The following is a 24996-nucleotide window of genomic DNA, read 5'->3' on the forward strand; positions in this document are numbered from 1 at the left end:
GTAAGATATAGTTCTGACTGTTAGTAACGAGTGAGTGCTCAACTTGAACCATCACCTTGACTATCTTCCACTGGTTGGCTTCACCGTTTCGCCGCTGTTGGACGGCTTCGCGCTGCCCTTTGGGTCGCCTTTGCCACGTTTTGGGCCATCGATCACATCTTGAAGGTCGGAATCATCGAACGTTGGCTCGACCCAGTTGTCCACGATGATCAACCTGCAGCCAGTTCAGTGTTTTCAGTCCCTCCCAATACCCGTTGTTCTCACTCTGGTTCCGCCGTTTCTGCTGGCTTCAATGCCTCTTCTGAGCTATGTTGTCCCGTCATGGGAGCTGACTCGTTCCGGAATAAGTTGAGCACCAACCCCAACGCTTAAATACCCCCCGGCCAATCCCGGGACACCGCGACCTGTTTATACGATCTCCGCTTCTCACGGCGCTAAATGACACCTGCAGACACGCAGCCTCCACAGCTACCTCGCCTAGGCGGCAATTCCTTCCTCTTGCCATGTCTCTCATTTCCCTGGCCAGCATCTTGCGTCGTTGGCGGTGGATATGGGTCCTCTTTCGACGCCAATTCTGGCGACTCGCCTCTGTTGTTGGTCTGACGTCGATCAGCACTCCGAGTTCGAAAATAGACGGACTAGCTGGGAACAAGGGGAAATATCAACTATGGGTCGCGCGTTCTGAGATGCCCGTGACGATGGCGGCATCCGTGCAGGCTGAAAGAGGCAACACTCCTGACTTGGTTGGTTCGTCCTCCGGTTATTCGACGGTACACTGTGCTCCGTCCCGTTCGGACTCGTCGCACAGCTCGGTCACTGTCAGCACTCCGTACCAATTACAGAGACCGGACTCGTCGGTTGCGGTTATCGCACCGATTCTGCCAGAGCAGTTCGCGCGTTACCGACTACGGCAAACTATGTGCGTCCCTGTTAATGTAGGAGAAGTTGACCCATATTACGACGCAGTCCTCAAGAAAAAACTGAACTTGAGCAACATCTTAGCATTCAACCAGAAACGTTTGACCTATCCATGTATGATTCAAAACTATTTTCCGTTCAACGACGAATGTGATTATTCCAGTGATCATATTGACCCAATTGGCTGGACAGCTATCCTTCATCCTGAGGGTGCTCGTTATTTTCATCATCAAGACCGGGTAAAGATCTTCTTATTTGTGTTCCTTCTGTCTGACATGATTTCAGCGCATATTCACCGACGCAGACATCGGGCGACCAGAGAACCTGAGAAATATCGAACGTGTTGTCGAACTTGTAGTCGAGGTCATTCGCGACTCGGGAACTGATCCCGGCCCATACGCAGCGTTACTGGGCGAAGGGCCGATACGAAACGACCGTTTAGTTGATCTGGTTATCGACATTGACCCGTTTGAGAAGAAACCGGGCACTGGTTTTTATTACTTCATCGACCACTCGCATCAAACCCCGTTCTGGATTCAACCTTTTCAGGCTGAAGAGTTGGAGATATGGGACCAGATCCGTGGGCCCATCTCCAAGCCTCATCTCCGTGAGCGCAATCTGGCTAGCGCCGAGAGCTTCAATTTGGTTTAATTTAAGGACAGGGCATGCTATGGAGTCGCAGTATTGGTGCGAGATGAGGAAATTCATTGGTATGAGCTAATGTCTGGACAGGCAGCATTGCATCATGTTCCCCAGTGGTTTCACCGTCTGCGAGGAAGGCATACGGCAGCTGAAGGATCTCCTGGCTTTTAGTTTAACAGACATGACTGTCTCTTCAACTTCTACCATTACTGCATCTGTGGACGAGCTTAGGCATTGGATGGCTGTCGCTAAAAATATGCAAAGTATGGGTATCCCACAACAGTATTGCTATCTGCTAACAGTTTCAGTCGGTGGCTTGGGATCTGCAACATCATATGGCAAGTTTCTCTCCGTTAGGTTCCCTTTGCGGTGTTGACGCATTAAGATAGCCAAAATCATGGACTCTTTCGGTATGTCTGTTGCCTGGGACTTGATTCATTTGTTGATCACACTGTAGCACAAACTAAGTTCCTCAATTTCTACGGCCTTCCTTGTGCACGATTAAATCAAGACCAGTCTGTCTATGCAACACCCTCTCGTCCCTCTCGTCTGTTTGGACTGGCTTCTTTGCTACTATTTTTTGCTCCGGGGCCATATCTCGAAGCTCTCGAGAAAGCTTACATCGACGACCTAGTGATTGCCCGCCTGTGGCAGCCATTCATCAACAAACTGAACATCCAGTGGCAAGATTTTATTCTCATTGTACGACTTTCCTCCATGAACCTGCAAATTCTTTATTCATCTTTTTCCAGGACACAGTGATTCTTGCAGCCAACGTCGCGTTTCTCTCTATTGATAGTGTCGATTCTTTGACGCCAAGCGGCCATCACACCATGGTGCAAACGCTCAGCTACGTTTCGACCCTTGCGAGTGCGGGATCTATCATGATTGGGTTCCTTCTTGTTCGACAGAATCGCACTAAGTTTCATGACACAGCGGCAGCAATTTCCGCATCTGTTCATCGACGAACAAGCAAACGATTTGGACTTGAGCCATTGGCGGTAATATTCGCACTTCCCTATTCGCTTGCGATATGGTCAATGCTTGCATTTTTTGGCGCTGTTCTGGTGACTTGCACCGACACCAACGACGCGGCGAGGACGATAACCAGTGTTATTGCGGGCGTTGTTGGAATCTTGGTGCTTTGGTGTGTCTGGGATGCCTGGAATATGCAGTCTCCAGACCAAGTGCCGATAGGATTGGTTCTCAGACGAAGCGTTTCCCGAAAAGTGCATAGAATGTGGGAAGGTGGTGGCAAACTGTTTCCAAGACGGTTTAATCATGACCGCAAGGTAGTTACCGGGAATGTCTAGTTAGTGATACATTCAGCTATGGGTGTGGAGGGCAACATCTTCGAGCACGTGCATCCTATCAGCGGTGGCAGCGGCGTGATCGTGACAGCTCTGCTGCGACGACTGCGGTAGTTTTTTGTGTTTCTTTCTTGGTATCGAGCAGTCAAGTGCGCCAGACGAAGAAACTGGGTCTGCAACACTGTTTTGTATTCAGAAGCTCTTCTCACAAAGATATAGCGGCAGCTCTCTCATGAACCTATGGCGCGTTATACATCGCTTGCTCCCCGGCCAAGGCCACCAAGACGAATATGAGCTTCTTCCAGAGACATCTTCTGCCCACCATGACTCTCGACCACGAGGACGCAGGAGACCCTACTCGACATACACACGCTGGTTCACGCTGAGGCGGTTGGCGATTCTAATTATCGTCATGCCTTTCCTTCTCGTCTTCGGAGTGCTATTAAGCGGAGTCCCACCTACCTACTCCGACATACGAGCGTTTGAGGCGGCCTTGCCTCAGCACAACGTTAGCATTCTGTCTGGTGTAGATCCACCATTGTACCTTCGGTTTCCTGGGCATTTGTGGGGTCATGGGCTGAATAACGTGCTGCAAGAAGCGTGCGCAAACCCCCTCCATATAATCCCAATTCACGTTCTCATCATATTCTTTGCAGGATTGTCATGGGCTATGTTGCTCATCGCTCAAACCGGGTCTACGTATTCGAAGACTACACCTGGTCCCACCTTCCCCTTCCCTACACCATTTACGACTTCGCTTTACGCTCAACACGGATACCTCTGAACGCATTCATCGTCGGTCCCTTGGCTGGTGGCGCTTTACCGCCTCCGAACGAACTCGCCGCCCCCAAACGCGCCGTTAGTGCAGCTTTCTACGAGCAAGTTTGCCCTCGCAGCGTTGTCCATACTGTATCAGCAATGGGAGCGCCAACAGAAGCAGAAGGCAGTGCACTTGTTGAGTGGTGGGTGAAGCAACTGTCAGATGTGCAGGGAGTCCGCTGTGTTGAGATCGACTCAACGGAACAACCCGTCTTTGACCGCTTTCTGTTTGGCTCCCCACGGGTTCTATCGCTGCTGCCAGGCTTATATGCGTCCCCAATTCTTGGGGCATTTGCGTGGTCGCCACTTGTCCACAGCGCGGTTGCCCGTAATTTTGCTGTACTTCGACCTACCGACCCCGCCGCGCTCTACCCCCCACTTCGCTCACTCACCCTCTCCTCCACGCCATCCGACTCAGACATAAAGCACGTGTTGGCTGGACTCGTCGCTGTCCATCTTCGTCGCGGAGATTACAAACGACATTGTCATCGACTCGCGCAATGGGGCTCTGGTTACATGGGTGTCAACACCCATCCCGCTCTCCCTGATCGGTTTGTCATTCCCTCACTCGCTGGTCCGGGTTCCAACGGGACGGCTACTTCAAAAGAAATCGAGGCTCATTATCTTGAGCACTGTCTTCCCTCGCCTCAGCAGCTCGCCAAACGCCTCCATGAAATCCGAGCGGAACATGCTGCAAGGCACCCTGAGCGGCCGCCATTACAGCGCGTCTATATTTTGACCAACGCGTGGGGTTGGTTTGTCAACAGTGTGAGATCAGAGTTGATTACGGATGGATGGAGGGAGATTTGGGCCAGCGGCGACATTACCCTCGATCCAGCACAGGCCGGAGTTGGTATGGCGGTCGACATGAGGATAGCGGAGGGAGCAGAGGTATTTCTCGGCAATGGAGTACGTATGCGCACAATTTTTGACACATAACGCTGATAATTCTCTGGTTAGTTCTCGAGTCTGACCAGCAACATTGTGATGCTTCGGTTAGCGAGGGGTTTGGAGGCTGCAAGTAGTCGTTTCCTCTGACGATGTGCTCATGCGGCAACAAAAATGACATGCTTTGGTTTGTACAGAGGAGAGTAGATGTAGTGTACGATATTCCCATATTATATAGATGCCTCATGTGACGCTAAGATAATGGGTTTTCTTCAAACCAAACGGTGTGGGTTCCGGCGGCGTTCTTCTTCCATCCTGCGTTCCGCTTCTCTCAATGCTCTGTGTTCTGCCATTTTCTGAAACCTACTTGAGAATGTCAAACAGGAAGTATAGATGATAACTTACCGCTTTCAAGGCTTCAGTGGCTTGGAGGATCGTGTTCAAAGTGGCTTCTGATAGTTCAGCAACCTGGAATGATAAGCTTGGTATCATATTAAGGCAGCCTGAGCTAACTGTATCGCCAGCTGCTTGGCTGAACTCGCGGACTTTGGCGCGTTCTGCGTCCCAATCATAGACCGGCGGGGCAGGATAAGACGTGGTGTTGACCGGGGCTGGCGCTGAAGAAGATGGGATGGTGACGCCTATGGTGCGCTGGACTCGACATTCGGCAGTCATTTTCTTCTCCGTCGCCCACCAGGCACCTATACTGGAGTGAGGAGTTATTTTGTCCTCACTCAACGAGACGCACCGACGCCAGCACCGAGAAAGAACCAAAGGAGTCGAGGGGACATTTTACTGAGCCTACTTCATTATGCTCCTATAAATATGGTCTGCAGTGGTGACGAATCTCTTCGGCCGCAGTCCTCATTTGGTAGTGCGGGAGATCTCGGGCGGCTTTTGTGGACGCGTCCTGTCGGCCTTGCTGTCGGCGCAGATCCAAAGTGATCAGCGGATCAAGAGGCTATGCTGTGTAACTCCGAGTCACGTCACTCGCAGCTTTGTCGACTACAGCGAAATGGCGACAACTGCACATATCATTACATCGCACTACGACCCTGCAGACCGCGAAAGACTTGAACGCGAAACGGGGCAGTACAGCGACTCTGCGGAGGCTTGGGAAATCGAGGCGAAACTTGCCTTCAAGCGTCGACTGGCGCCAGCCCCACGATTTGTGCCGGCGTCTGGCAGCAACGAGTCAATTCCAGCACCAGAGGTCAAGAAGAGCACTTCGGAGGATATTGGCGGGTGGTACAAGGCGTTGACAACCAGAACCGAGACCCAGTCCAAACCGAGAGCTCAAATGCATCTCCCTCCAAAGGATCCTTGTCCACCGCAAGTAACAGAGAGGCGCACCAGAAATAACTGGTTCATAATGAATGCCATCGACTCAGAACCTGCATCTGTTGCTTCACCGACATCTCATCCCAGCCTCGCGGATATTCTTGAACGCGAACCACCTCCGCTCCCCCACGAAGCTCCGCATAAAGTTCCGGTGTTTGTCGCCATAGGCCCTGGCAACAAAGGTTTTGCAATGCTGCAACAGAGTGGTTGGAGCGAAGGGGAGGCTTTGGGCCCTGACATTGCCCGTCAATCGAAGCGGCGCAGGATCATACAACCAAGCGTATCACCACCGGTTGACGACGGAGCCTCAAGGGAAGTCGTAGATTTAACGATGTCAGACGAGGACAGCGGTGATGAGGAACCGGACACAAGCGCAGATGATCAGAATCTGACGAATACCGAGTCGGATGGGGGGCGCAAGGCATTACTGACTCCATTGGGTATCGTCCTGAAATCCGACCGCCTCGGAATCGGCTTGAAAGCTGTTACCACCGGACCATACAGGGCCTCGAAAAAGCGCATCACCCCCAACGCGAAAGCTTTGGCGGCTCATATTCGAGCGTCTGAGCAACTGAAGCGGGACAAGCAGAAGCATGGCAGGGGGCATCGTGGGTTTGCGCGACGTCAGAAGAAGGAGGAGACCAATCGGAGGGCGTTGTTGGCGTATATGAACGAATCGTAGTCGCGACACGAGGTGTGCATCCGGACCTAAACCATTGATACCACCTAACACAATGTTCATTGAGATTCAACTTGGAGCAAATCAGCCCCCAGATCACGTGTAGATTCCCTCTGCTCTGCAAATGTCTGACTTGGACGAACTTGGCCCGTCTCTGCAATCCCTCCACATCTCAGAACACAAAATCAATCGTATTGTTGGCAACGTGTTTGCATGCGGTAATAGTTACGTTGTCGAGGTGGGCAATAGTTTTGGTTTGGACAGGGGTCCTCACACGAATAGCGACTTCCTGATGTGCATGACGACTTTTTCACTGTATTAGAAGGGGATGGAGTTCCGCTGGTGGCCAAAGACGCTTCATTGGATAGATTTGCCCGCCTCGTCGATCAAGGATACCCAGTCCTATTTCGAAGACCACCCACTTGGGGTCTGGACTTTTTCATCTCGATGGTGGCTGCTCGACTGGACTTGAAGTATAAGGAACTTGATCCCTTTGCACCGTTCCGAGCAGCGACTCCCCCCAGCAAGTGGTCGCGACACAACCTCCATCGCTATCATATCCTTCATCTCGATCTCGGCAGCATGAACAATCCCACCAATCTAATACCAGACCTCGAAGCATACTTCCACCAGCAGTGCATGGCATTGATTGCCCAATATCAACTAAACATGCATTTTCCACCCCCAAAATGTGTTCGTTGTGGGATCCCTTACATGACGATTACTTGTTTCGCTGTGAGTAGGTGTGAAAGCTCCATTGTCGGCTACTAATACATGTTGCAGATGTATCTGCGCGATCACAGAATCATGGCACCGCTCCTCGTCATCATCAGCAACTTCGATGCACCGATCTGGTCTTTGGGCAACTGCGGACCCATTCTTGACTCCCTTTTCAATGGCCTTGAATCAGCGACAGAGAGGGAAGTAATTGGGGGCCTCTTGCTCTTCTCAGATTTCAACGATGGCACTTTGTTCCCCTGCCTCAAGCGTCGTCCTGATGAACCTTTCCCCGATTCTCCCAAACGGCATCTTGTTAACCTGAAGTGTACATTGGATGTCACCTACCATCCGGCTTTCCAAACCGCTGTCGGGTTTTCTCGTCAAGATATTGCCGATCTTGACGAGGCGTTCAAGTCAAAGGGAAAGCTTCGTCTACAGACTCTGCTGCAGGCTGTTGACGCTAAGACTTTGCCGGCGAATTTCAATGGTCCGTGGGACACCAATAATAGCTCTTTGCTAGAACTTGCTATGGAGTCAGATACTATGGATGTGGCAATGTACCCTACCCGTCTCGTTTTCAACCTTGTCGCCAACTATATTCTCTGACGTAGAGAGAGCACGAACAGTTATGCAATCCAACCCTTCCATTGATACTTCTCACTATATACTATAATTGTTACACGAAATAAGACAAATTGTGGCGCTCAATGCACGGGCTCGCCCCAAACTCCTTTGGCCCGTTCACACTTGACTTGTGCGACATACATTCGCAGCCATTGGACCATTTCCTTACTGATTTGGCTGCATCGGGTGACGTCGATACAACGCAAACGTAGCGGCCCCAGGACATTTCGTGGGGCTGCCGGAAACTGGGAACGTGATCGCAAAGCATGCTCAGCTGCCGCAACGGATGCAGACGTTATCGCGCGCGGCTGGTGGTAAACTGGGGAGTTGGCGGGAAGCCGAGACTCGACGAATGTCCGTAACGAGTCCCAATCGAGCGAAGTACATCCATCGAGGGTCAGAGATTCCAACTTGGGACAAATCCACGGTTGCGACGAAGATAGACCCTGTCCTGTTGGTTAGCCACCGTCTCAAGTTGAAAGCAGACATGAATACGAACCCGGAGTAACCCCGATGAGGCATCTTCCACATCAACCAGCTCCAATTCCACCAGTGAGGTGCGGCGAAGCAAGGCTAATAGTTTCTGCTCATTGAAGAGGCAAGATTCTATGCGCAGCTTTCGCAATGGTAGATAAGTGAGTGATTGAGTGTATAACAACTGAAGAATAGGGGTGACATTCTCCAGATAGCTGAGCTCAAGCGACTCGAGGTTTGGGAAGGAAAACTGTGCCATGAGTTGTCGAGTCAATGCGAATCCCGCACAGTAGAAGACCACCCGCTTCAACTTTGGTAGATGAGCGATTTTGGTCAGTGTCGGAAACTCAAAGTCTGTCGGTGTAAAACACGGAGCACAGTCGACGTCAGAGAAATTGCGCAAGGCAAACTCTTCGAGCTGCGGACATTCGCGCAGAATGCCTGAAGGAATAACTTTATTGAACCAAAGACTCTGGAGGGAACAGAAACAAGCGAACCAAGAAGGACATTGGCGGATGGGGTATGGGCGTTGAAATAGCCTCCCAACTTCAACACACGGAGGCGTGAAACGAGGCTGATATCCCAGCCGAAATTAAACGACGTGAATGAACACGAGCGAAGTCGTGGTGTTGAGCCGTTGAATAAGGGAAGAGGCGGAGCAGAATGACTGTCGTCCTGGAGGGCATGGAAGACTCGTACAGACAAGACCTCAAGAAGTGGCGCATCAGCCTGACACCGCAATAAAACGGCATGAGCTTGAGACCGATTAGGGACACTGAGTCTAAGAGACTTGATCCGCCAAATGGCGGGGCTGAAGATGTCCATGGATCGAACAACCTGCTCCATGACGCCAGAGTTGTTGGAAGAATAGTCTGTCCGCGGCGCAAAGTTGATGTTGATGTCAAGCGGGCAGGAACTTGACCTCGCAAGTTTGCGACGAGCTTGTTCCAACGAATGGAGTGGGCTGACGGTGATTTGGGACCACAGACAAGGGGTAGCCAACGCGACTTGCAACCAGTACCGACTTTTTTCATGAGCAGAGTGCAATATCGGACAACAACGACATACCAGACGAGCATAAGAGCTGGAAGCATGACAGCTCCATCGCCTTGATCGTCGTCCGTTGGATTTCCGAGTACCCCAATAACGAAAATCGACGAAAGCAGTTCACTTGGGAGGCGGAGCACAGGTGACTGGAGACGGACCGCCTGTTCAAGGCGGGACTCGATGTCGCGTCTTTGTGTTGAAAGAGCTGCCATCCGGGCATCGAGAACAGAGAGGGCATCACGAAGACGTGGAATAAGGGTGTCGGGAGGAGGGCGGGCCGGTATTCGACAATGGTGAGTGTCGCTTGGCAAGGAGAACATAAGTTCGGAGCTTGGCTATTCGCGCGGCCTTTAATATGCAGTGGCCACTAGAACGGTATGGGGTTAACGAGCTCGCAAACGGAGCTGAAGCTGGAACTTGGTTCAATCGGGGGGTTTCTGTTTGTTTGAGCACACTGCCTTGCGTACCTGATGAGCAAGAAACCTTTTCCAGTAGCGTTGGAGTCGGACAAGGCAAGGCTGACCCAGAGGCGGGCAGACGTACCGAGTTCTTCATGGCAGTCCCTTTTACGGCGGCGACAAGGCTGATGGATCGTGGGATGAAGAAACGTGTTTTGACACGAGGCAAAGTGAAAACAAATGCTGACCGCTTTCTATTTGCCTGCATGCAGCTTCGATTTCTACTCTAATTCGGGTGAATGTGCTAATCCGTTAACGTAGTCCCAGTACTTTGGCGAGACCGATAATACCACATCTGACCCAACACCTTTCGCCCCCTTCAGCCACACGCACTCCGCTTTCAAGAAAACAGTGCTTACGGTCAGATCGAAAAATACTGTCAATGCACTCCCTGGTTCCCCGCTTGAGTAAACATCACAATAGCCGTCAACACACGCCCACCTGCCAACCAGCTTGCGTTGGTGATCAGATATTCCCGCTCAGTGCTCTTCGCAATTATTGACATCGAGTATGTGAGATTGCCAGCGATGGCGAAGAGAAACAAAGCTGGCGAAAATATGTTCAATTGTTCTCGAAATTGACACGGAGAGCGAACCAGGCGCCAGTCCTTCACATCGAGTTTGAAAATTCTTGAGAATTTGCGGAAGTCTTGAGCCCAGCTGACGTATTTTGAGTCAAAGGAAAGACGCCACCATTCCAAACGGACGAACGTAGAGCACTGCACTAGACCAGCCTAAAATTTGAATCGTCCACTTCATTGCGATCGAGGGAGAGGGAGGCGGATGGCTGTTATCTGTGTTACGATTCAGCCACCAAGCTGTGATGCCAGTCGCGAAGACGAAAACAAGGGCTGCAAGGTATCGGAGGGCAGAAAGTAACGGGGACTCGGAAACTTGTGGCGGAGGGAGACTCTGTTGGAGAAGCGGCGTCTCTTCTTCTTCTTGCGGTTTTCGATGTTGTGCCTTCCAGCGGTAGTAGTAAATTTGTGTCATCAGGATACAGTCGCAGAGCGTGTACTGACAGACTTTCGTAAGGATTTGCAGGGTCGAAGGGGGATGGACCCACATATATTGCAATGATGATAACTGTGGGGAGCAGTTTCGCTAGAAAGGCACCAAGCTAATTGACAACCGCATTTTTAACATGGTGGCTAGATGGCTGAGTGGGCACACCAAGTTACAAATGTCTCCTAAGAGCCTGGAAATGATAAGACTGTCAGGATTGCGATCCTCGGTTTGGGCTGACCATACAACAACAAACAGAACACTTAACCCTTCGCCGGATTGGAGAGCTTAGCATTTATCAGCGCGTCGTGCAGTAAGTACCATAGTGTAGCTTACTGTAGTTCTCCCAAATTTGAGGAGAGTAGACAACAATCCAGCAAGCAATTGAAACCCAGCCCAGCTAAAGGTGTTTTTAAAATAAAAAAATCCGGCGGGCCCAGGTTTACATACCATAGAGCTCAAGTCCGCATTTTCAACTAGCATTTCGACCAAATTTCCAGGCGTTGAGCGAATTGAAGTGGATGTTGTTTGTCACATTGTGACATTCACCTTTGCCGGGCAAACGCGCGTCAAATATGGACCCAGACGCCCTTCGAAAACTAGCTGCCCAGCTGCGAAATGCTGGAGGAAAGGGAGGGGGTCCTAGTCGAGGGGTATTTACCGCTACTGGGATCCTCATTGCGGCTGTAGCAGGTGGTGTTGCTCTCAACGCTAGTTTGTTCAATGGTAAGCACTCCCATATCCTTCCTTCGAGGCCATAGTCTTGAACGCACTCAGTCGATGGTGGTCATCGTGCTATCAAGTATACTCGGTGGGACTCAGTCTACTTGGTCTGCATGCAAGGTTGAACGTACCAGGTTAAATGGAATCAAGGAGCAGGTTTATAGCGAAGGCACCCACATAAATGTTCGTGTTCATCTGTTTATCCCCCAATGCTTATATTTTCCAGATTCCCTGGTTCGAAACACCTATAATATACGACATTCGTGCAAAGCCAAGGAGTATTGCGAGTCTGACGGGAACAAAAGGTTTCGTAGGCTTGCTCGCTTCCACTGCTAAATCCACCCCAGACCTACAAATGGTTAACATTACTTGCCGTGTTCTAGCACGGCCTTCTCCACAAGCATTACCAACGATTTATCGCGAGTTGGGCCTTGACTACGACGAGCGAGTGCTACCGTCGATTGTCAACGAGGTAGTTTTACTTCGTATCTCCATTACTCCATCCTAATATCACATAGGTTCTAAAAAGCGTTGTTGCGCAATTCAATGCTAGTCAACTTATCACTCAGCGTGAAAATGTGTTTTATGTCTCAAGTGACATTTCCGTTCGCTAACTAAGCCTGTGTAGGTTTCGCGCCTGGTACGTGAGCATCTCACGACTCGTGCTCTACGCTTCAATGTGGTCCTGGACGATGTTTCCATCACCCATGTCGCGTTTTCACCCGAGTTCACCCATGCAGTAGAAGCCAAGCAGGTTAGTTCTCTCCATTCGAGCTAGTTTTTGTTCTAAGCTCTTAAGGTCGCCCAACAAACGGCTCTACGTGCCGCATTCTTGGTTGACCAGGCTCGTCAAGAAAAACTTGTGGGTCTTCTATCTCATTCAATCGATGCTTGAACTCGGACAGTCAATCATCGTGCGAGCGCAGGGTGAGGCAAAGAGTGCAGAGCTAATTGGGGATGCTATGAGGCAAAACAAGGGTTTCCTTGAACTCCGCAGACTGGAGGCAGCACGAGAGATTGCCAATCTGCTTGCTACATCCGGAAACAAAGTCATGCTCGATTCAGCTAGCTTGCTTTTGAACGGTATATATAAATCTTCGCTCTACTAACGTTCTCTGACCTTCTTGCAGTTACAGGAAATGATGGAAAGGACATTCTAAAAGTTGGGAAGTAGCACTTGACGCATTATGTAATATGTGACGGGACGCGAACGTGACACTATAACCTTGACTCTTCCCAACATGGCGAAGCGTAAACGCAGTCCAACCCCGGACTCAGATGCATCTATAGAGAAGAAGAAAGTGCGATGGGAAGCATCGGATACTGAGAGTGAGAGTGACAGCGAAGAAACCTTGGACCACAAAATCTGCCTTGCAGCCTATGCTCAGCGCGGTCGCGTTGCTTGTGCATATTACGACCCAGTCAAATGCATCATCTACTATCTCGAGGACGCGGTGGAAACGAGGCATTATGAGCTAACAACGACTTGTAGGCCTCTTTTTATCTCACAGACTGTGGCTGAGATCAGCATCAGTGCTGGAACAGGTGCATCCTGACGTCGTTATTACCAGTTCTCGCTCAGACGATGAACTCATGGACGTTGCTCGTGCTCATAGTGAGCTCACAACTCTGCAAGGTGCCTGGGCTGACATTCTTGCAGTGGACGCTTCTGGTGGTGTATTTCAGATACGACCCCAGAAAGAGTTCAGCCCTTCCAAAGGCCGCGAGCGAATCTTATCTCTTAGGCTGCTTTCCGAGATTCCTTCCGATGATAGCGACCCACCAGCGTCGTCTGATGTTGAGACATTGTCGTCAACGTCTGGCGGGCGGAACGCGTATGACTTTATGCGCCGACGACAAGCGGAAACCGGCGGAGACCCCGTAATGAAGCGATGGAACGCAGCTATTCGCTTGTCGAACTTTACTACGGCAGATTCCTCTCCTCTCTGCGTAAATTCTCTCGTATGCGTCAAAATCCAGCTCAAGTGTGACCACAGGTTGCCTCTGTCGGAGCGCTGCTAGAATATCTTGTCCGAAAAGCCGTGGATGATTTAGATAACGAAGGCATCGCAGGTCTGCAAGTCCGTGAAATTGAAGCCATCTCTTTGTGAGTCGCTGCCATTAATCGGAATCTCACCAACGAAAGAGCTTTGTAGGGAGCAGTATATGCAAATCAACGCTGACGCGTTGTCGTACGTGCCGTGACTACAATTACAACTCGTTGCTGATCATTCTCAGATCTCTCCAAATCTTCGAGAGCGAGGATCATGGGTCGATGCATTCTGACAAGACTAAAGAGGGATTATCGTTATTTGGTATGCCATACACCTTCTCGTTGCAAGTTGCTCAAGATATGACTTCAGGCACCCTGAATAGCACCAACACCACTCTTGGACGCGCTTTACTCCGCACATGGCTTCTTAGACCTTCCCTTTCCCTTTCTGTAATCAAGGCACGCCATGATGCAGTCGAATGCTTCATGTCCACAGAGAATTTGGTTGCGGCATCGGCCATGCAAGCCCACCTCAAAGGCATCAAGAATGTCCCACGGATTCTCGAACTCACGCGTTCGGGAAAAGCCAAAATGAAGGATTGGCAGGGTCTCGTTAAGGTCCGTTATGTGTCTCGTTGCACCCTTCTCGCCCATTCATCGCCACAGTTCACCTTCCACTCTGCCATGCTTCGAGAAAATCTCTCCGAACTGCACCTGTCGGGTGGCGTCGAAATCGTCAAAAAGGTACCGTCAATGCTTTCATGCCAAGAGGTAACGATATAGTACAGCTCGTGGCGGCTTTAGATGTTGCGAGTTTTCGCGAAGTGGGGAATCGCATTAATGAGATCGTAAGCGTTCTTTTTTTGGACCCTCTTCAGCACATCTTGATTGGCCTAGATCGACTGGGAAGAGTCTTCTCATTCTGGGCGCGTTTGCGTCCGGCCCAACATTGACGAGGAGTTGGATAATCGCAAACACATATACCATGGAATCGACTCCGTCTTGGTGAGATACAATAACCGCAAACGAACACAAAATGCTGAAATAGCGACAGTCCAAAGTTGCTGAACAGATTTGTCAAACGGTTCCCCCGGACTACGCAGCATCACTCAATATCGTCTATTTCCCTCAACTGGGCTTTTTAATCTGTATACCTATGCTAGATGAATGGAACGCGGACGGGATTCAGGTTATTGAAGGCTGGACCTTTCAGGTGAGCTCATGTCTAATCCAACTATCTGCCCGACATTTATACTGCTAGTTTTCTTCGGAGTTGGTTGTTTCCCTTGATTTGAAGGCACTCATGGCATCTTAACAGACACCATGTCTATTTCAAGTCCAAGGAAATGAACGGTGATTCTTTTTTATGCCGATAGTTAATGGGTTTGACCTTGCATAGACATGGATCTTCACATCGGCGACCTTCACTCCTCCATAGTTGACAGAGAGATTGAAATCGTGCAGGAACTCTTGGAAGAAATTATCGTCCACTTTGATGGCATGGCCGCAGCCTGTGATATTATGGCAGAACTCGACTGTTTACTGTCTTTTGCGTGCGCATCGCGAGGACTTGGCTATAGACGACCCAATATAGTTGAAGATAACATCATCGACATCCAGCAAGGACGCCATCCTCTCCAGGAGCAGGTCGTTGACGCATTCGTTCCCAACGATGCTCATATCGCAGGTGGCTCTGGAGATCGTTCGGTGTTGGTAGGCGACGAATCGACCCACGAAGCGGAAGAGTGGAACAGCATAGTTCTTTGCACCGGTGCGAATGCATGTGGAAAGGTTGTCCTGTCGTCATCCTCCTCTAACTATTTAACAATCCACCAATGCAGAGCGTATACCTGAAGCAGGTTCGTGCCTCGTTTCTACAAGAAAAATGAGCAAACTCTGTTAGGTTGCTTTGATCCAGTATATGGCACAGGTTTGTACCTCGTTTTGGCTCTTTCACTTTAGGAAGCTCACTGTTGGTACTAGATTGGATGGTAAAATTGGGCTGTCTTTTCCATCGACGAAACTAATGAACCCAGTTTCGTCCCGGCAGAATCCGCCACCCTTGGTATTGTTGACAAAAGTGTGTTAAAACAACTAGGTATCTCTGTGCTCCTAACTTTGTCAGTCTTTACCCGTATCTCGACCAGAGAATCAGTGTCCAAAGTTCAATCAGCCTTTATGATCGATCTCAATCAAGTTTCTCTCGCTCTACGCAACGCCACTGCCAACTCTCTTATCCTCCTGGATGAATTCGGCAAAGGAACTCTCCCAACAGGCTCGTATCTTCTCTAGTCCACCCTTCCTCTCGTGTCAAGGCATCAACTAAAGTCTTGGTGTTGTCTCCTCAAACAGATGGCGCTGGCTTATTTTGTGGTGTCCTCAAGCATTTTCTCGACCGCGGACCAAATTGTCCCAAAGTTCTAGCCGCAACCCATTTTCACGATGTCTTCCGCGACGATCTGCTTGACCCTGACTCTGTCCCAATCACCTTCTTACACATGCAAGTTATGTTCACCGCCTCCGATGGACAAGCCATCGACTCTCCTTCGACGGCAAATCTTATTCGACCAACGCTTCAGCGCACGACGACGAATCAGAGCAACTCAGAATCTTCGATTGGGGGCGAAAAAATAACTTACTTATATCGGTTCGTGTTTTCGTTCAGGATTTTACTTGGATTTGATTTTTGCAGCGTCGCGGAGGGTCTTGCCTGGGACTCGCATGCTGCAAAATGTGCCGAAATATTTGGTGTGCCTTCACGGATCACACGACGCGCGGAACACGTTAGGTCAGAGGAACGTGAAAACCCATCATCAAGCTAATCTCGCGCATAGTCGACTGCTTTCTGCGCATGAACTCACCAAGTTGCTAGATGAAGAGATGTCGGAAGAAGAGCGATTAGATTTGGAGGATGCCGAGGCGGTGTGTAGACGCTTCCTTCAATTGGACCTTGAGGGTGATGGAGGCGGGAACGTCAAAGCACAACTTGCTGTGGTGCTTGGTCGAACGGATGAGCAGAACGAGAACACTCGAATTCTATGATAAATATAGGCCAGTCCCTAGTCTTTATGGATCTCGATACCCGGTGGCGCACCCAATGCTAAAATCCATGAATCAGAGTTGCAGACGTTGAGCAAGACATATGTACCTTGCTTAATTGACCCATACATGAGGAACTGGCTGCTTACGAGGCCAGCGGTCATGACCATACGAGGGCCAAGGCCCGCGAATAGACCTTTTATACCAGCTTCACGTGCTAGAACAGAGAGTCTATGCATCATCGAGCCGCTGGGCCCATGGCCTTTGTTGATTTGACTCAGTAATGTGTCAGCAGGCTGTGAGTTCAACTCAGCTGATAGCAGCATAATCAAACAGATGTTACTGACATGACTCAGTACTGCTGCTGCAAAGCCCGCGACGATACCACTGCCTAGAGCAATGCCAAATTTGGATGTTCCTGATAGGTTCCGTTTCGTGTCCTCAGACATGGACCTGAAGACGAGTTCATGGCAAAATTCGTTGACCGTAAATTGCCCTATCGCATATGGGATTTGTCTGTTGAGGTGGATGAACTTTGGTGAAGATCCTAACTTTGGGTACATACTTGCATAGAATTGGAAGAAACCCCGCGTAAAGTTCGCGGACACCACCCTCGCGGGCCATCCGAGTGAAACCACTGACCAGACCATTGGCATACCCTTTCTCAGATACTAGTCTGATCCGGGTGGCTTCCAATGGGGTGAGTAGGATGTCAGCGAAGAATCTAATAACGGTCATTCAAGACGCCAGTAGGCCACACGCCACCCACTCGGCAATGCTAGCTGCGCCGAGGTATATCGCAGTCCGATACTTGACCGCAGTTTCCTGGTCACCCGCGAATTGAACAAGGCCCTTCTTCCTGACCCTCGGTGAATACTTGTTTGAAGCGGGACCATCTTACCAGAATTCGTAACCCGCAAACTTGGCACCACCTGTTTGTTGTGTTCAAGTTGGATTGTCTCAGGTACACGTGTATGTTTCGAGCGCACCCTGAGCAAGATACCCAACAGCTGTTGGTCCAAATCCGGTCAAAAGAGCTGCTGGTCCTTCCTTGGCAATGACATAGCGCGTTCCAGAGACAATTCCGAGGCCCTTGTAGGCCGAGTCGATCTGAATACGTGTCTTGACTACATCCACAGCTTAACAAGATGTTGATAGTGGTCAAGCAGTTGAGCAGAGCCGCATACGCGTTAGTCCACCATGACTTATACTGCAATGGCCCGTTTTGAGAACAATGAACAATACGAGTCAGTCAGATTGTCATACGTGCAACAAAGTGCTCCAGCAAGGAAAAAGCTACTGTAATCGCGCAGCGTGAAGTCTGGCACTTGAACAGGTGCTGTTGCTTGTTTGCTCTTTGCTGAGTCGCTCATGAGGGAGTGGGGTAAAGACAGATACGGCCATTATCGGGCACGGTGGTAATGACGAAATGCGGATGTAAGCAGCCGTTCAGGTCGAGGAAGAGTTGCATCAGGGTCACGGTCACGCGTCGTCGGGTGTTGTTGTCCACCCGTCCACGTTCACCCACTCAACAACAATTGCAGCATGCGTCTCGAATTACCATCGGCGTCTATCGCCCCGCCACCGCTGTCAAATACCAGTCAATGGGCCACTTAGCGCGGCACAGCCATAATTGTCCATAAGATAACTACTGCTCGCGCTCCCGACAGCTGGTTCCTTTTCTTCTCATGTCCACTGCAAGGACCAGGCGCTGGCCAGGTGGCCAGCAAATACACCTTGCTTAGAGTATTTTAAGTAGCTTACGTCTCAATGTTTCCTATTCCGGAACATATTTTAAAACTTCAACATCTCCTGCACCTTGATCATGTGCACTCGCGTCTACTTGGACCCAGAGCTCTTGCAGTTCACTATAATATAGTTTTTTTTCCGCTGGAGAACGACGCCGGACTCAGGCTGTCACGTGTCCCGGCAACCTTGACTAAAAGCCGCGTCCCTGTTGCTGCCGACACACGTCGCCAGGTTCTGGTGATCCCATCATTGAATTTCGCCGCCTTTCGATCCCAGCACTACACCAACAACATGCGCTATAACCTAGTGGTCATTCGCCAACTTATCGCTCGTCGTCCGATTATCGCGTGTGGTTTACTTGCCTCCGCGACCTGGGTTGTGGCCCAGAATTTCTCAACCTCCATGGTGCGTTTGCTGTCTTTCTTGTTGGCGCCTCCTGATTTCCTACAGTTTTTTGTCCTTGAAACTCGGTCGGAAGAGTACGATCTTCATAAGAACGTTCTACGCGTAAAGTCGGTGCGTTGTTATTTCAAACTTTAGGGTTCTATTTGCTTACTTTTCTCTTGTGCGCCAGTCTCGCGTCATGTTCGCGAGCGGCGACCCATCCTACAGCGCCATACCCCCCCTCCTTTCGCCTGAAGACATTTCTATCCACCACTTGGACGTGGGTGATGTTGGAGGCAAGCCCGCGTTCACGGGTTCTGCGTCCCGTCTCCCCACTCCTGCGTACCTCGCCCTTGTTACGCAGATCCAGGCTCGCCGCCACCGCGCACGCTCCACTCGTTCCCACAAGTCACAGTAGCCTTTGCGACCTCAAAGAAGGACGTTAATTAGTTTTGAAATTGAAAAAAAAAACCGTAGCCCCCTTTTCACTTGCCTGATCGCTCAACCGCTGCATATACGCGCGATGTTCTTTCTTGGTGTAGGTTGCATTTACTAGGACAGTAACGTTTATTAGGGTCTAGACGGGCAAGCACTCACCGTTGCATTTGGGCAGTTCTCCTTCTTGCCTTTTGCTCTTGAAAATCGCGACGTACGCCCTGGTGACTAGTCTTCGTTCTAGTGGAACTTGTTGTCTCCTCTGCTACGGCTATGGCAACCCTCTTGGTTTTCGGAGGGTTTTTGTGTCTAGTGCAGGTCAGCAAAGCCACTCGTCTGGCGATTTGAAGACTTAACTCTACAATTTTCTCAAGAAGGCACCGAAGTGAAGGGAGACGTTGGGGATGGCCTATGGTTGCAGGTATTTTTCGAATTCTTCTTTTTCTGGACAAAAATAAACGTCAAATCAGGTGGAAGCACTATCAGGCGTACGATCGTAGTGGAGACGCTGCTCCTCTCTTTAGCCAGAGATGCTGGCGGTGCATCGCGCAGAGAGATGAGGGGGAGGGAAATCCACTTGTCGGTAAATGGCCATTCAGATCCGCCTTTTGACTATGAGCGCACAACAGAAGCGTCGTCCTAAGATCGAAGACCTCCAGGGCTCGGAACGATAGCCTTGCCGTCGTCTGAGTTGGGGCTCCGCGAACCTCAAGTCGCATTCAAAGGCTACCGGTGCATTCCCTGCGTGCTGTTGGTTGCGTCGGGTAGCGACGCCGGTTGACACGGAGGGTACCAAGGTCGAATGTAAGCAAGGCAGGGCGCTCGGTGGGTGGCATTTAACCCCCGTCGCCATTATCTCTGGTTTCTTGGGGATCCTCCGCTGACCATTTCCTTTCTGACGCTGGGTAAAAGTCTTGGTGAGCACAAAATGTAGCAAGCGCCCACCCTCTCCTAAATCTTTTGGAGGCCTCTGGTGCCCGTCGGCTTTCTCCGTTGTCCCTTGTCAGACAGCTTCGCGGGTAGCTTTTCTCCGCGACCTTTTGTCTGTTGCAATTTCCAGTTTGTGGGCGACTGCCCAGCGTCCTCGCTGTCTATTCCTTCGTCGTTGTGAGTTCAAGCGTTGTTTTGATGACCTCTCTTACTTACCCATTCGGTTGAGGGGCAAGTCGACCGCCTCAGTGGTTTTGGGCAACGCTACATGGGGGATCTGGGCAACATGCTTCCCTGCGAAGAGCCGTGTGACCGTCTGCTAGCTTGGCTGATTAACCCATTCAATCGCCCCTCTTCTTTCCTCGCTGCTTCCCTTCTACAGTCCTTCAGGTGGCCCCGCCTTCAGTGCTGCACAGGACCATCGTTTCGTTTTGCCCATCGATGTTGGAGGTGAGTTCAGTTGTTTCATTTTCGCCAAGACCTTTCAAGATTTGTATTCAGTGCCGATAGTTGCGCGTATTGGTGTAATAATTTATCTCCCCGCCCTTTTTGGGGCATTCTTGTCGCTGGGAATTTGCTGTTGCCGCGGACTCAGTCGCGCTTACTTGAAAAAGCCGACAATGTCGCTGAAGCTTGAACAGGTATAAGCACCGCGAGCTTGAGTGACCAGCGATTAGTGGTGTTGATCGGCTTGGGCCTAGAGTATGTTGCGATTTGTCTGCTTGAACTCTTGGCTAAAATGCATATGCTAGTCCTACTAGCATCATCAACGTTGCGCTTGACGAAGGATCGACCGTCGTTTGATTTTTGATGGGTATCATCAATCGCACCTTTTGTCTGTCAGTGGTTGGTCAAAGGTCATTACACCACTGCGTACTTGCATGGCCCATCCCTTGGAGCCGAGTTAGCCTCAAGGTCCGTCTTTTCAGCTCCTTTAGCACATCTTATTCACCTGCTGCACAGATACAGACAAGTACCACGATTTGGTATCGGCGCCATTTGCCGTTTTGCAACAAATGCCTCAGAAATGAAGAAGCTCAGTGCGCGTGACTTCGAAAACTAACGTGCGATCCCAGCTTTCGAGGGCTTGTTCTCTCTGCCCACTACTGATGAGCACAACTCGCATATACTCAAGTTATTGTACTGCGTAGTAGAATGGCATGCATACGCAAAGCTCAGAATGCACATCGCAAATCCTCAACCATCTATATTCTATGCTAGACGAGTCTCATGGGCTAAGCTTTCCCAACAGCAGCAATCCACGGCCTGGACTTGTTTTCAGTTATGGGGCACATCGAAAGCTCCATGTGGTCTGCAAATGGAAGTTTGGATTGACAATTTTGTCGGGGAACGCTACAACATTCTTATAACAAAACAACATGACTGGTTTCACACTTATCGAGAATAGCTGCAATGACATCTTTGCCTTGGACACAGGTTGCCTTGGCTCGTTTCCTTCTCTCCTTCACTTCGCCTCCAACCAGCTCTTTTTGCCTTGGGTACGTCGCGAAAAGAGTCGCCAGGCCCTCGGTCAACAGGCTACATCGCGGCTGCTTCATAAACTCTCCCTCATATGTCGTGAACCGTGTGCTATCTGCACAAAACACTCGCTCCACTCTCGTCCAAAGACCTCTCGGATCGGCGCCAAATTCGTACAAGTTGGAGACTTTGAAGATCCCGTTGTGATGGAACAGTGGCATGTACTTGTCGAATTCCCCTGTGTCGTCCAATTTCAGCAGGAAGGTTTCCAAACTTTCCTTTTCTCCTCTCCCTTGAGCGGACGTTTCGCCTCTGGCATTGATGACTGGCACCGCTATGGGCCTTTGCCTCGTAGAATTCGTTGGCCTTGAGTGGAACTCCTTGGCCGCTGAGTTGCCTTCAACGGTCGTCTCGACTGTTGAAGGTGTGGTGTCTTCGTTTCTCTGGTCCCGTAGCAACGTCGGAGCTCGAGTCCGACAATGAGGCAGCCGGCGTGGTGATTTTGGGGGCATGCTTGGCTAGTCTCGTTTGCTTTGTGCTAAGGCGCCGTCCCATCGATGCATTTCTGGTAGTTGGCGCTGCTTTCTTGGCCGGGGCGCTTTTCGTGGCCACTTCTTGTGATTCTGAGGCCTGAATATTGACGTCGTTTTCATCGACACTAGATTCAACATCCATCATTGTTGTTCCAGTGGGCTTCACTGGTTGACGCGACTGAGTAGCAGGGCGACGTGCTCCCTTGTTCTGCGATGCTGTCTTTCCAAAGTTCGGCCTTGGCGCAAGCGCGGGAGTTTGGGAGACCTTTTCTGGTTGTGAGGTGCGACGACGCTTTTGGCTCTGTTCTTCAGTGGCTTCTGCTGTAGTCTTGCGCTAAAAGTAGGAGTCAATACATCAAACGGTCTCCGCAATAGTCGATCGACCTTTATCTCGTACTGCAAGGTTTCTTTCATGAGCTCTTCCAATTCTGCTTCGCTAACGAGTTCGGTATCTAGCTTCAATGTGTCCTTCACGTTCTTAGCAATCTTGTTCTGTGTCACGCGTGTCATAGTGGTTGGGCTTTGGTCGTAGTATCTGCCCATCGCTGCTGCCGATCGGCCCTTGTTGATCAACAATCTTGATACGGCACGGTCTTTTTCGGTCCAAATCCACCAGCCAAGTGTTGAATTCTGTCCTAGATCACACACTCCCTGTGAATATCTAGTTGATACGGGCGTTGAGTCTTACTTTTTTTCACTGCTGTCGGTGACTTCGTCTCCTTCAGCCGGCGCACTTTGAGCGGAAGGTGAATTTGGCGAACGCAGAGAGTGTGTTGCGCTTACATTTGACCGGCAACTTCTTCCTGCTGCACTGTCAAAGGAACCTCAAGTTGATCGACGTTGTCGTTGGCGTTGACCGTCTCATCAGTTTGCGGTATCTGTTCAGCAGTGGCTTCCGAGTCGTCACTCTGCTCCTCGGAGAATCGCTGTTCGAAATTTTCTGTTTTTATTTCCCAGGACTCGATATTTGGTGGCTCGTCGTTTTCGAAAGACTCCGCCATGCTGGCAAAAAAAACAAAGCTGTTGTGATGTGATGAGCAGGTCACAATGTTGAACAGGTAACACTGTCACATCACTGTCATCACATGCTTTTCCTGCCGTCTATCTTCTGGCCTCGTTTCAAGAGCTGGTGAAGCCCTTTCAAAATCATTGCTCTGTGTTCCATTCCTTCCCTACATTGCCACATTCTCCCTTGATCTTATTATCACTGGCAACTTGAATTTTCATCTTGATGGCGACTTCCTTTGCTATAGATCTTGCTACACTGGGGAGCTGTTTAGAGAGGTTTTCGGTGTCATCGAAGATCTTCGCCCACGTCTATTCCAGCTTGAAGAATGGAGTACTTATATCTTTGCCTTGTTTGCGGAGGCAAGTCAGGATGGGCGACAGCATTTGCACCTTTTTTGACGAACCACGGGTAGTTATCTTGGCCAGCGTCGTGGGGCTGCTTTTCCCCATGCCCGACGTGACGACGATGCATTGTGCTTTGAACCACGCAAGACAGTCCTCAAAACCCATCAGCTTTTCGCAGCGGCGTGTGCGTAGGTCAAACTTGCCAAGTTGTCGCGGCCGTCCCCCACTTTGGTAACCTGCAGTCTTATCGTTAAGCGCCATCGAAAGGAGAATGCTACCGTTGTGTGGAACACGGATGTTTGTGAAGTCGTCGCTGACTTCTTCGTTCCCCATGCCCACGAGCTCAAGAACTTGTCACTCTCTCTGAAGACCGAATTTGTCAAGAAAGAGTTGTGCGTTGTGCAGCAGAGAGCCGAAGCCTTTGCTGTCTTTTGTTTCCCCTCAAGATTTAACACGTCCATGCTTTAACATCTGCCGGTGTGCCGTGAGGAGTGGGTGACTTTCGTGAGTCTCCTTGACATTCCTGTTCCCATAATACGTCTTCCTTTCATGTTTTTCCCGACCAGTTTTGCATCAATTTTGCGCATAATACAGAACTGAACTCAACACACACTCTTCGATGTCCACGTTCCGGAATACACTGCGAAATGCCTGATGCTTCAAGGAATCCCTATGAGTATCTTCCACTTTGACAACGCGGGGCGCATCGCATTGAGCTACTGCAGAACACACTTGGTGGTCTCTTTCATGTGATCAAGCCTGTTAAGCATCCAAAAGGACTACCACAAAATGGCCCAGGCTTGTCAAAAGCGCTGGGCCGACCGCTCGTCTTTCGCGTTCGGTGCTGTTCTCGATCGCTCAGGTTTCCTTCGCGGACAAGCAACTATTTCGATAGGCGCATTAAGTCTTGCACCAGGAAGCTTTTTGAATGTCACACTGAATGAATGAACCCCCGATTTCTTCAGTCCTTCGCGCGGTATGACAAACACCTGTGTCAACACTGGCAGCCTGTTGAACTCTAGGACGATCAGTTTTCGCGCTTCAGGTGAAGACAACGTCTGCATGCGCACCGTGTTAAGTTCTGGCCGCTACCGTTGCAATGGGCGGGGCAATTTGGCAAGTCTCGGTCAAAATCTAGGCGTAGTGCAACAAGCCAGTGCGGCAGGATACAACATCGTTGGCATAACAAGTGAATTGGGATTGACTACAATTATCGCTGGTGTTTACTCTTTATCCTCTGGACTTGGATAGGAACCTGTCATGTATTCTATATCTTCGTCTGTAAGTTGCTTTTTGTTGCCTGAGACGCTGGCTCCTGTGGTTGAGGGCTTTGGGGATACTCGCCGCTCTCCCAACGACTGCTCAATGGCTTTTTTGGTCGTGTACAACCTACAGATTTCACTTGCACGAAGAACCCATACCTGTACTTCGTTAGATTGGCCGTAAGCGTGTTT

At 50.2% G+C, this 24996-nt stretch overlaps 10 protein-coding genes across 10 annotated transcripts; 6 read left to right on the forward strand and 4 right to left on the reverse strand.

Annotated features, from left to right (window-relative positions):
• Positions 1-503: 503 nt before the first annotated feature.
• Positions 504-4727, forward strand: MIND_00847000 (uncharacterized protein; the record flags this gene model as incomplete). The annotated part of the gene is made up of 14 exons (XM_037365134.1): positions 504-919; positions 967-1032; positions 1082-1157; positions 1204-1525; positions 1581-1605; positions 1651-1823; positions 1869-1898; positions 1950-1970; positions 2018-2262; positions 2313-2707; positions 2985-3041; positions 3090-3470; positions 3527-4598; positions 4650-4727. The coding sequence occupies 14 exons, from the start codon at positions 504-506 to the stop codon at positions 4725-4727; spliced, it is 3357 nt and encodes a 1118-aa protein (XP_037218376.1).
• Positions 4728-4849: 122 nt separating this feature from the next.
• Positions 4850-5368, reverse strand: MIND_00847100 (uncharacterized protein; the record flags this gene model as incomplete). Its single annotated transcript, XM_037365135.1, has 4 exons — positions 4850-4933; positions 4983-5045; positions 5091-5278; positions 5326-5368. 4 exons carry the CDS (start codon positions 5366-5368, stop codon positions 4850-4852), a joined length of 378 nt encoding a protein of 125 aa, XP_037218377.1.
• Positions 5369-5592: 224 nt separating this feature from the next.
• Positions 5593-6600, forward strand: MIND_00847200 (G-patch domain-containing protein; the record flags this gene model as incomplete). The annotated part of the gene is made up of 1 exon (XM_037365136.1): positions 5593-6600. The coding sequence occupies one exon, from the start codon at positions 5593-5595 to the stop codon at positions 6598-6600; it is 1008 nt and encodes a 335-aa protein (XP_037218378.1).
• Positions 6601-6721: 121 nt separating this feature from the next.
• MIND_00847300 (uncharacterized protein) lies at positions 6722-7923 on the forward strand (the record flags this gene model as incomplete). The annotated part of the gene is made up of 3 exons (XM_037365137.1): positions 6722-6835; positions 6880-7332; positions 7381-7923. The coding sequence occupies 3 exons, from the start codon at positions 6722-6724 to the stop codon at positions 7921-7923; spliced, it is 1110 nt and encodes a 369-aa protein (XP_037218379.1).
• A 98-nt stretch (positions 7924-8021) lies between these two features.
• MIND_00847400 (F-box domain-containing protein) lies at positions 8022-9782 on the reverse strand (the record flags this gene model as incomplete). Its single annotated transcript, XM_037365138.1, has 4 exons — positions 8022-8387; positions 8441-8856; positions 8913-9439; positions 9484-9782. The coding sequence occupies 4 exons, from the start codon at positions 9780-9782 to the stop codon at positions 8022-8024; spliced, it is 1608 nt and encodes a 535-aa protein (XP_037218380.1).
• Positions 9783-10164: 382 nt separating this feature from the next.
• MIND_00847500 (uncharacterized protein) lies at positions 10165-11407 on the reverse strand (the record flags this gene model as incomplete). The annotated part of the gene is made up of 10 exons (XM_037365139.1): positions 10165-10227; positions 10280-10311; positions 10362-10466; positions 10516-10579; positions 10631-10936; positions 10986-11039; positions 11093-11117; positions 11166-11211; positions 11261-11324; positions 11375-11407. The coding sequence occupies 10 exons, from the start codon at positions 11405-11407 to the stop codon at positions 10165-10167; spliced, it is 792 nt and encodes a 263-aa protein (XP_037218381.1).
• Positions 11408-11475: 68 nt separating this feature from the next.
• On the forward strand, positions 11476-12821 carry MIND_00847600 (Prohibitin; the record flags this gene model as incomplete). The annotated part of the gene is made up of 9 exons (XM_037365140.1): positions 11476-11650; positions 11702-11735; positions 11782-11830; positions 11874-12119; positions 12166-12225; positions 12276-12401; positions 12447-12509; positions 12553-12730; positions 12778-12821. Exons 1-9 carry the CDS (start codon positions 11500-11502, stop codon positions 12819-12821), a joined length of 951 nt encoding a protein of 316 aa, XP_037218382.1. The 5' UTR covers positions 11476-11499.
• Positions 12822-12888: 67 nt separating this feature from the next.
• On the forward strand, positions 12889-15932 carry MIND_00847700 (MutS 5; the record flags this gene model as incomplete). The annotated part of the gene is made up of 19 exons (XM_037365141.1): positions 12889-13135; positions 13182-13262; positions 13308-13597; positions 13645-13754; positions 13804-13839; positions 13886-13962; positions 14011-14258; positions 14307-14384; positions 14429-14488; positions 14538-14645; positions 14695-14853; positions 14902-14912; positions 14959-14993; positions 15040-15431; positions 15482-15499; positions 15544-15570; positions 15624-15631; positions 15677-15720; positions 15766-15932. The coding sequence occupies 19 exons, from the start codon at positions 12889-12891 to the stop codon at positions 15930-15932; spliced, it is 2196 nt and encodes a 731-aa protein (XP_037218383.1).
• Positions 15933-16138: 206 nt separating this feature from the next.
• MIND_00847800 (DNA mismatch repair protein 5) lies at positions 16139-16682 on the forward strand (the record flags this gene model as incomplete). Its single annotated transcript, XM_037365142.1, has 3 exons — positions 16139-16287; positions 16333-16428; positions 16475-16682. 3 exons carry the CDS (start codon positions 16139-16141, stop codon positions 16680-16682), a joined length of 453 nt encoding a protein of 150 aa, XP_037218384.1.
• A 17-nt stretch (positions 16683-16699) lies between these two features.
• Positions 16700-18052, reverse strand: MIND_00847900 (Mitochondrial carrier; the record flags this gene model as incomplete). The annotated part of the gene is made up of 9 exons (XM_037365143.1): positions 16700-16740; positions 16789-16975; positions 17027-17195; positions 17245-17403; positions 17449-17538; positions 17581-17611; positions 17669-17818; positions 17867-17889; positions 17946-18052. 9 exons carry the CDS (start codon positions 18050-18052, stop codon positions 16700-16702), a joined length of 957 nt encoding a protein of 318 aa, XP_037218385.1.
• Between the last annotated feature and the right edge of the window lie 6944 nt (positions 18053-24996).

Source organism: Mycena indigotica, assembly GCF_014461135.1.
Source record: "Mycena indigotica strain 171206Taipei chromosome Unknown Mind.scaff0007, whole genome shotgun sequence".
NCBI lineage: Eukaryota > Fungi > Basidiomycota > Agaricomycetes > Agaricales > Mycenaceae > Mycena > Mycena indigotica.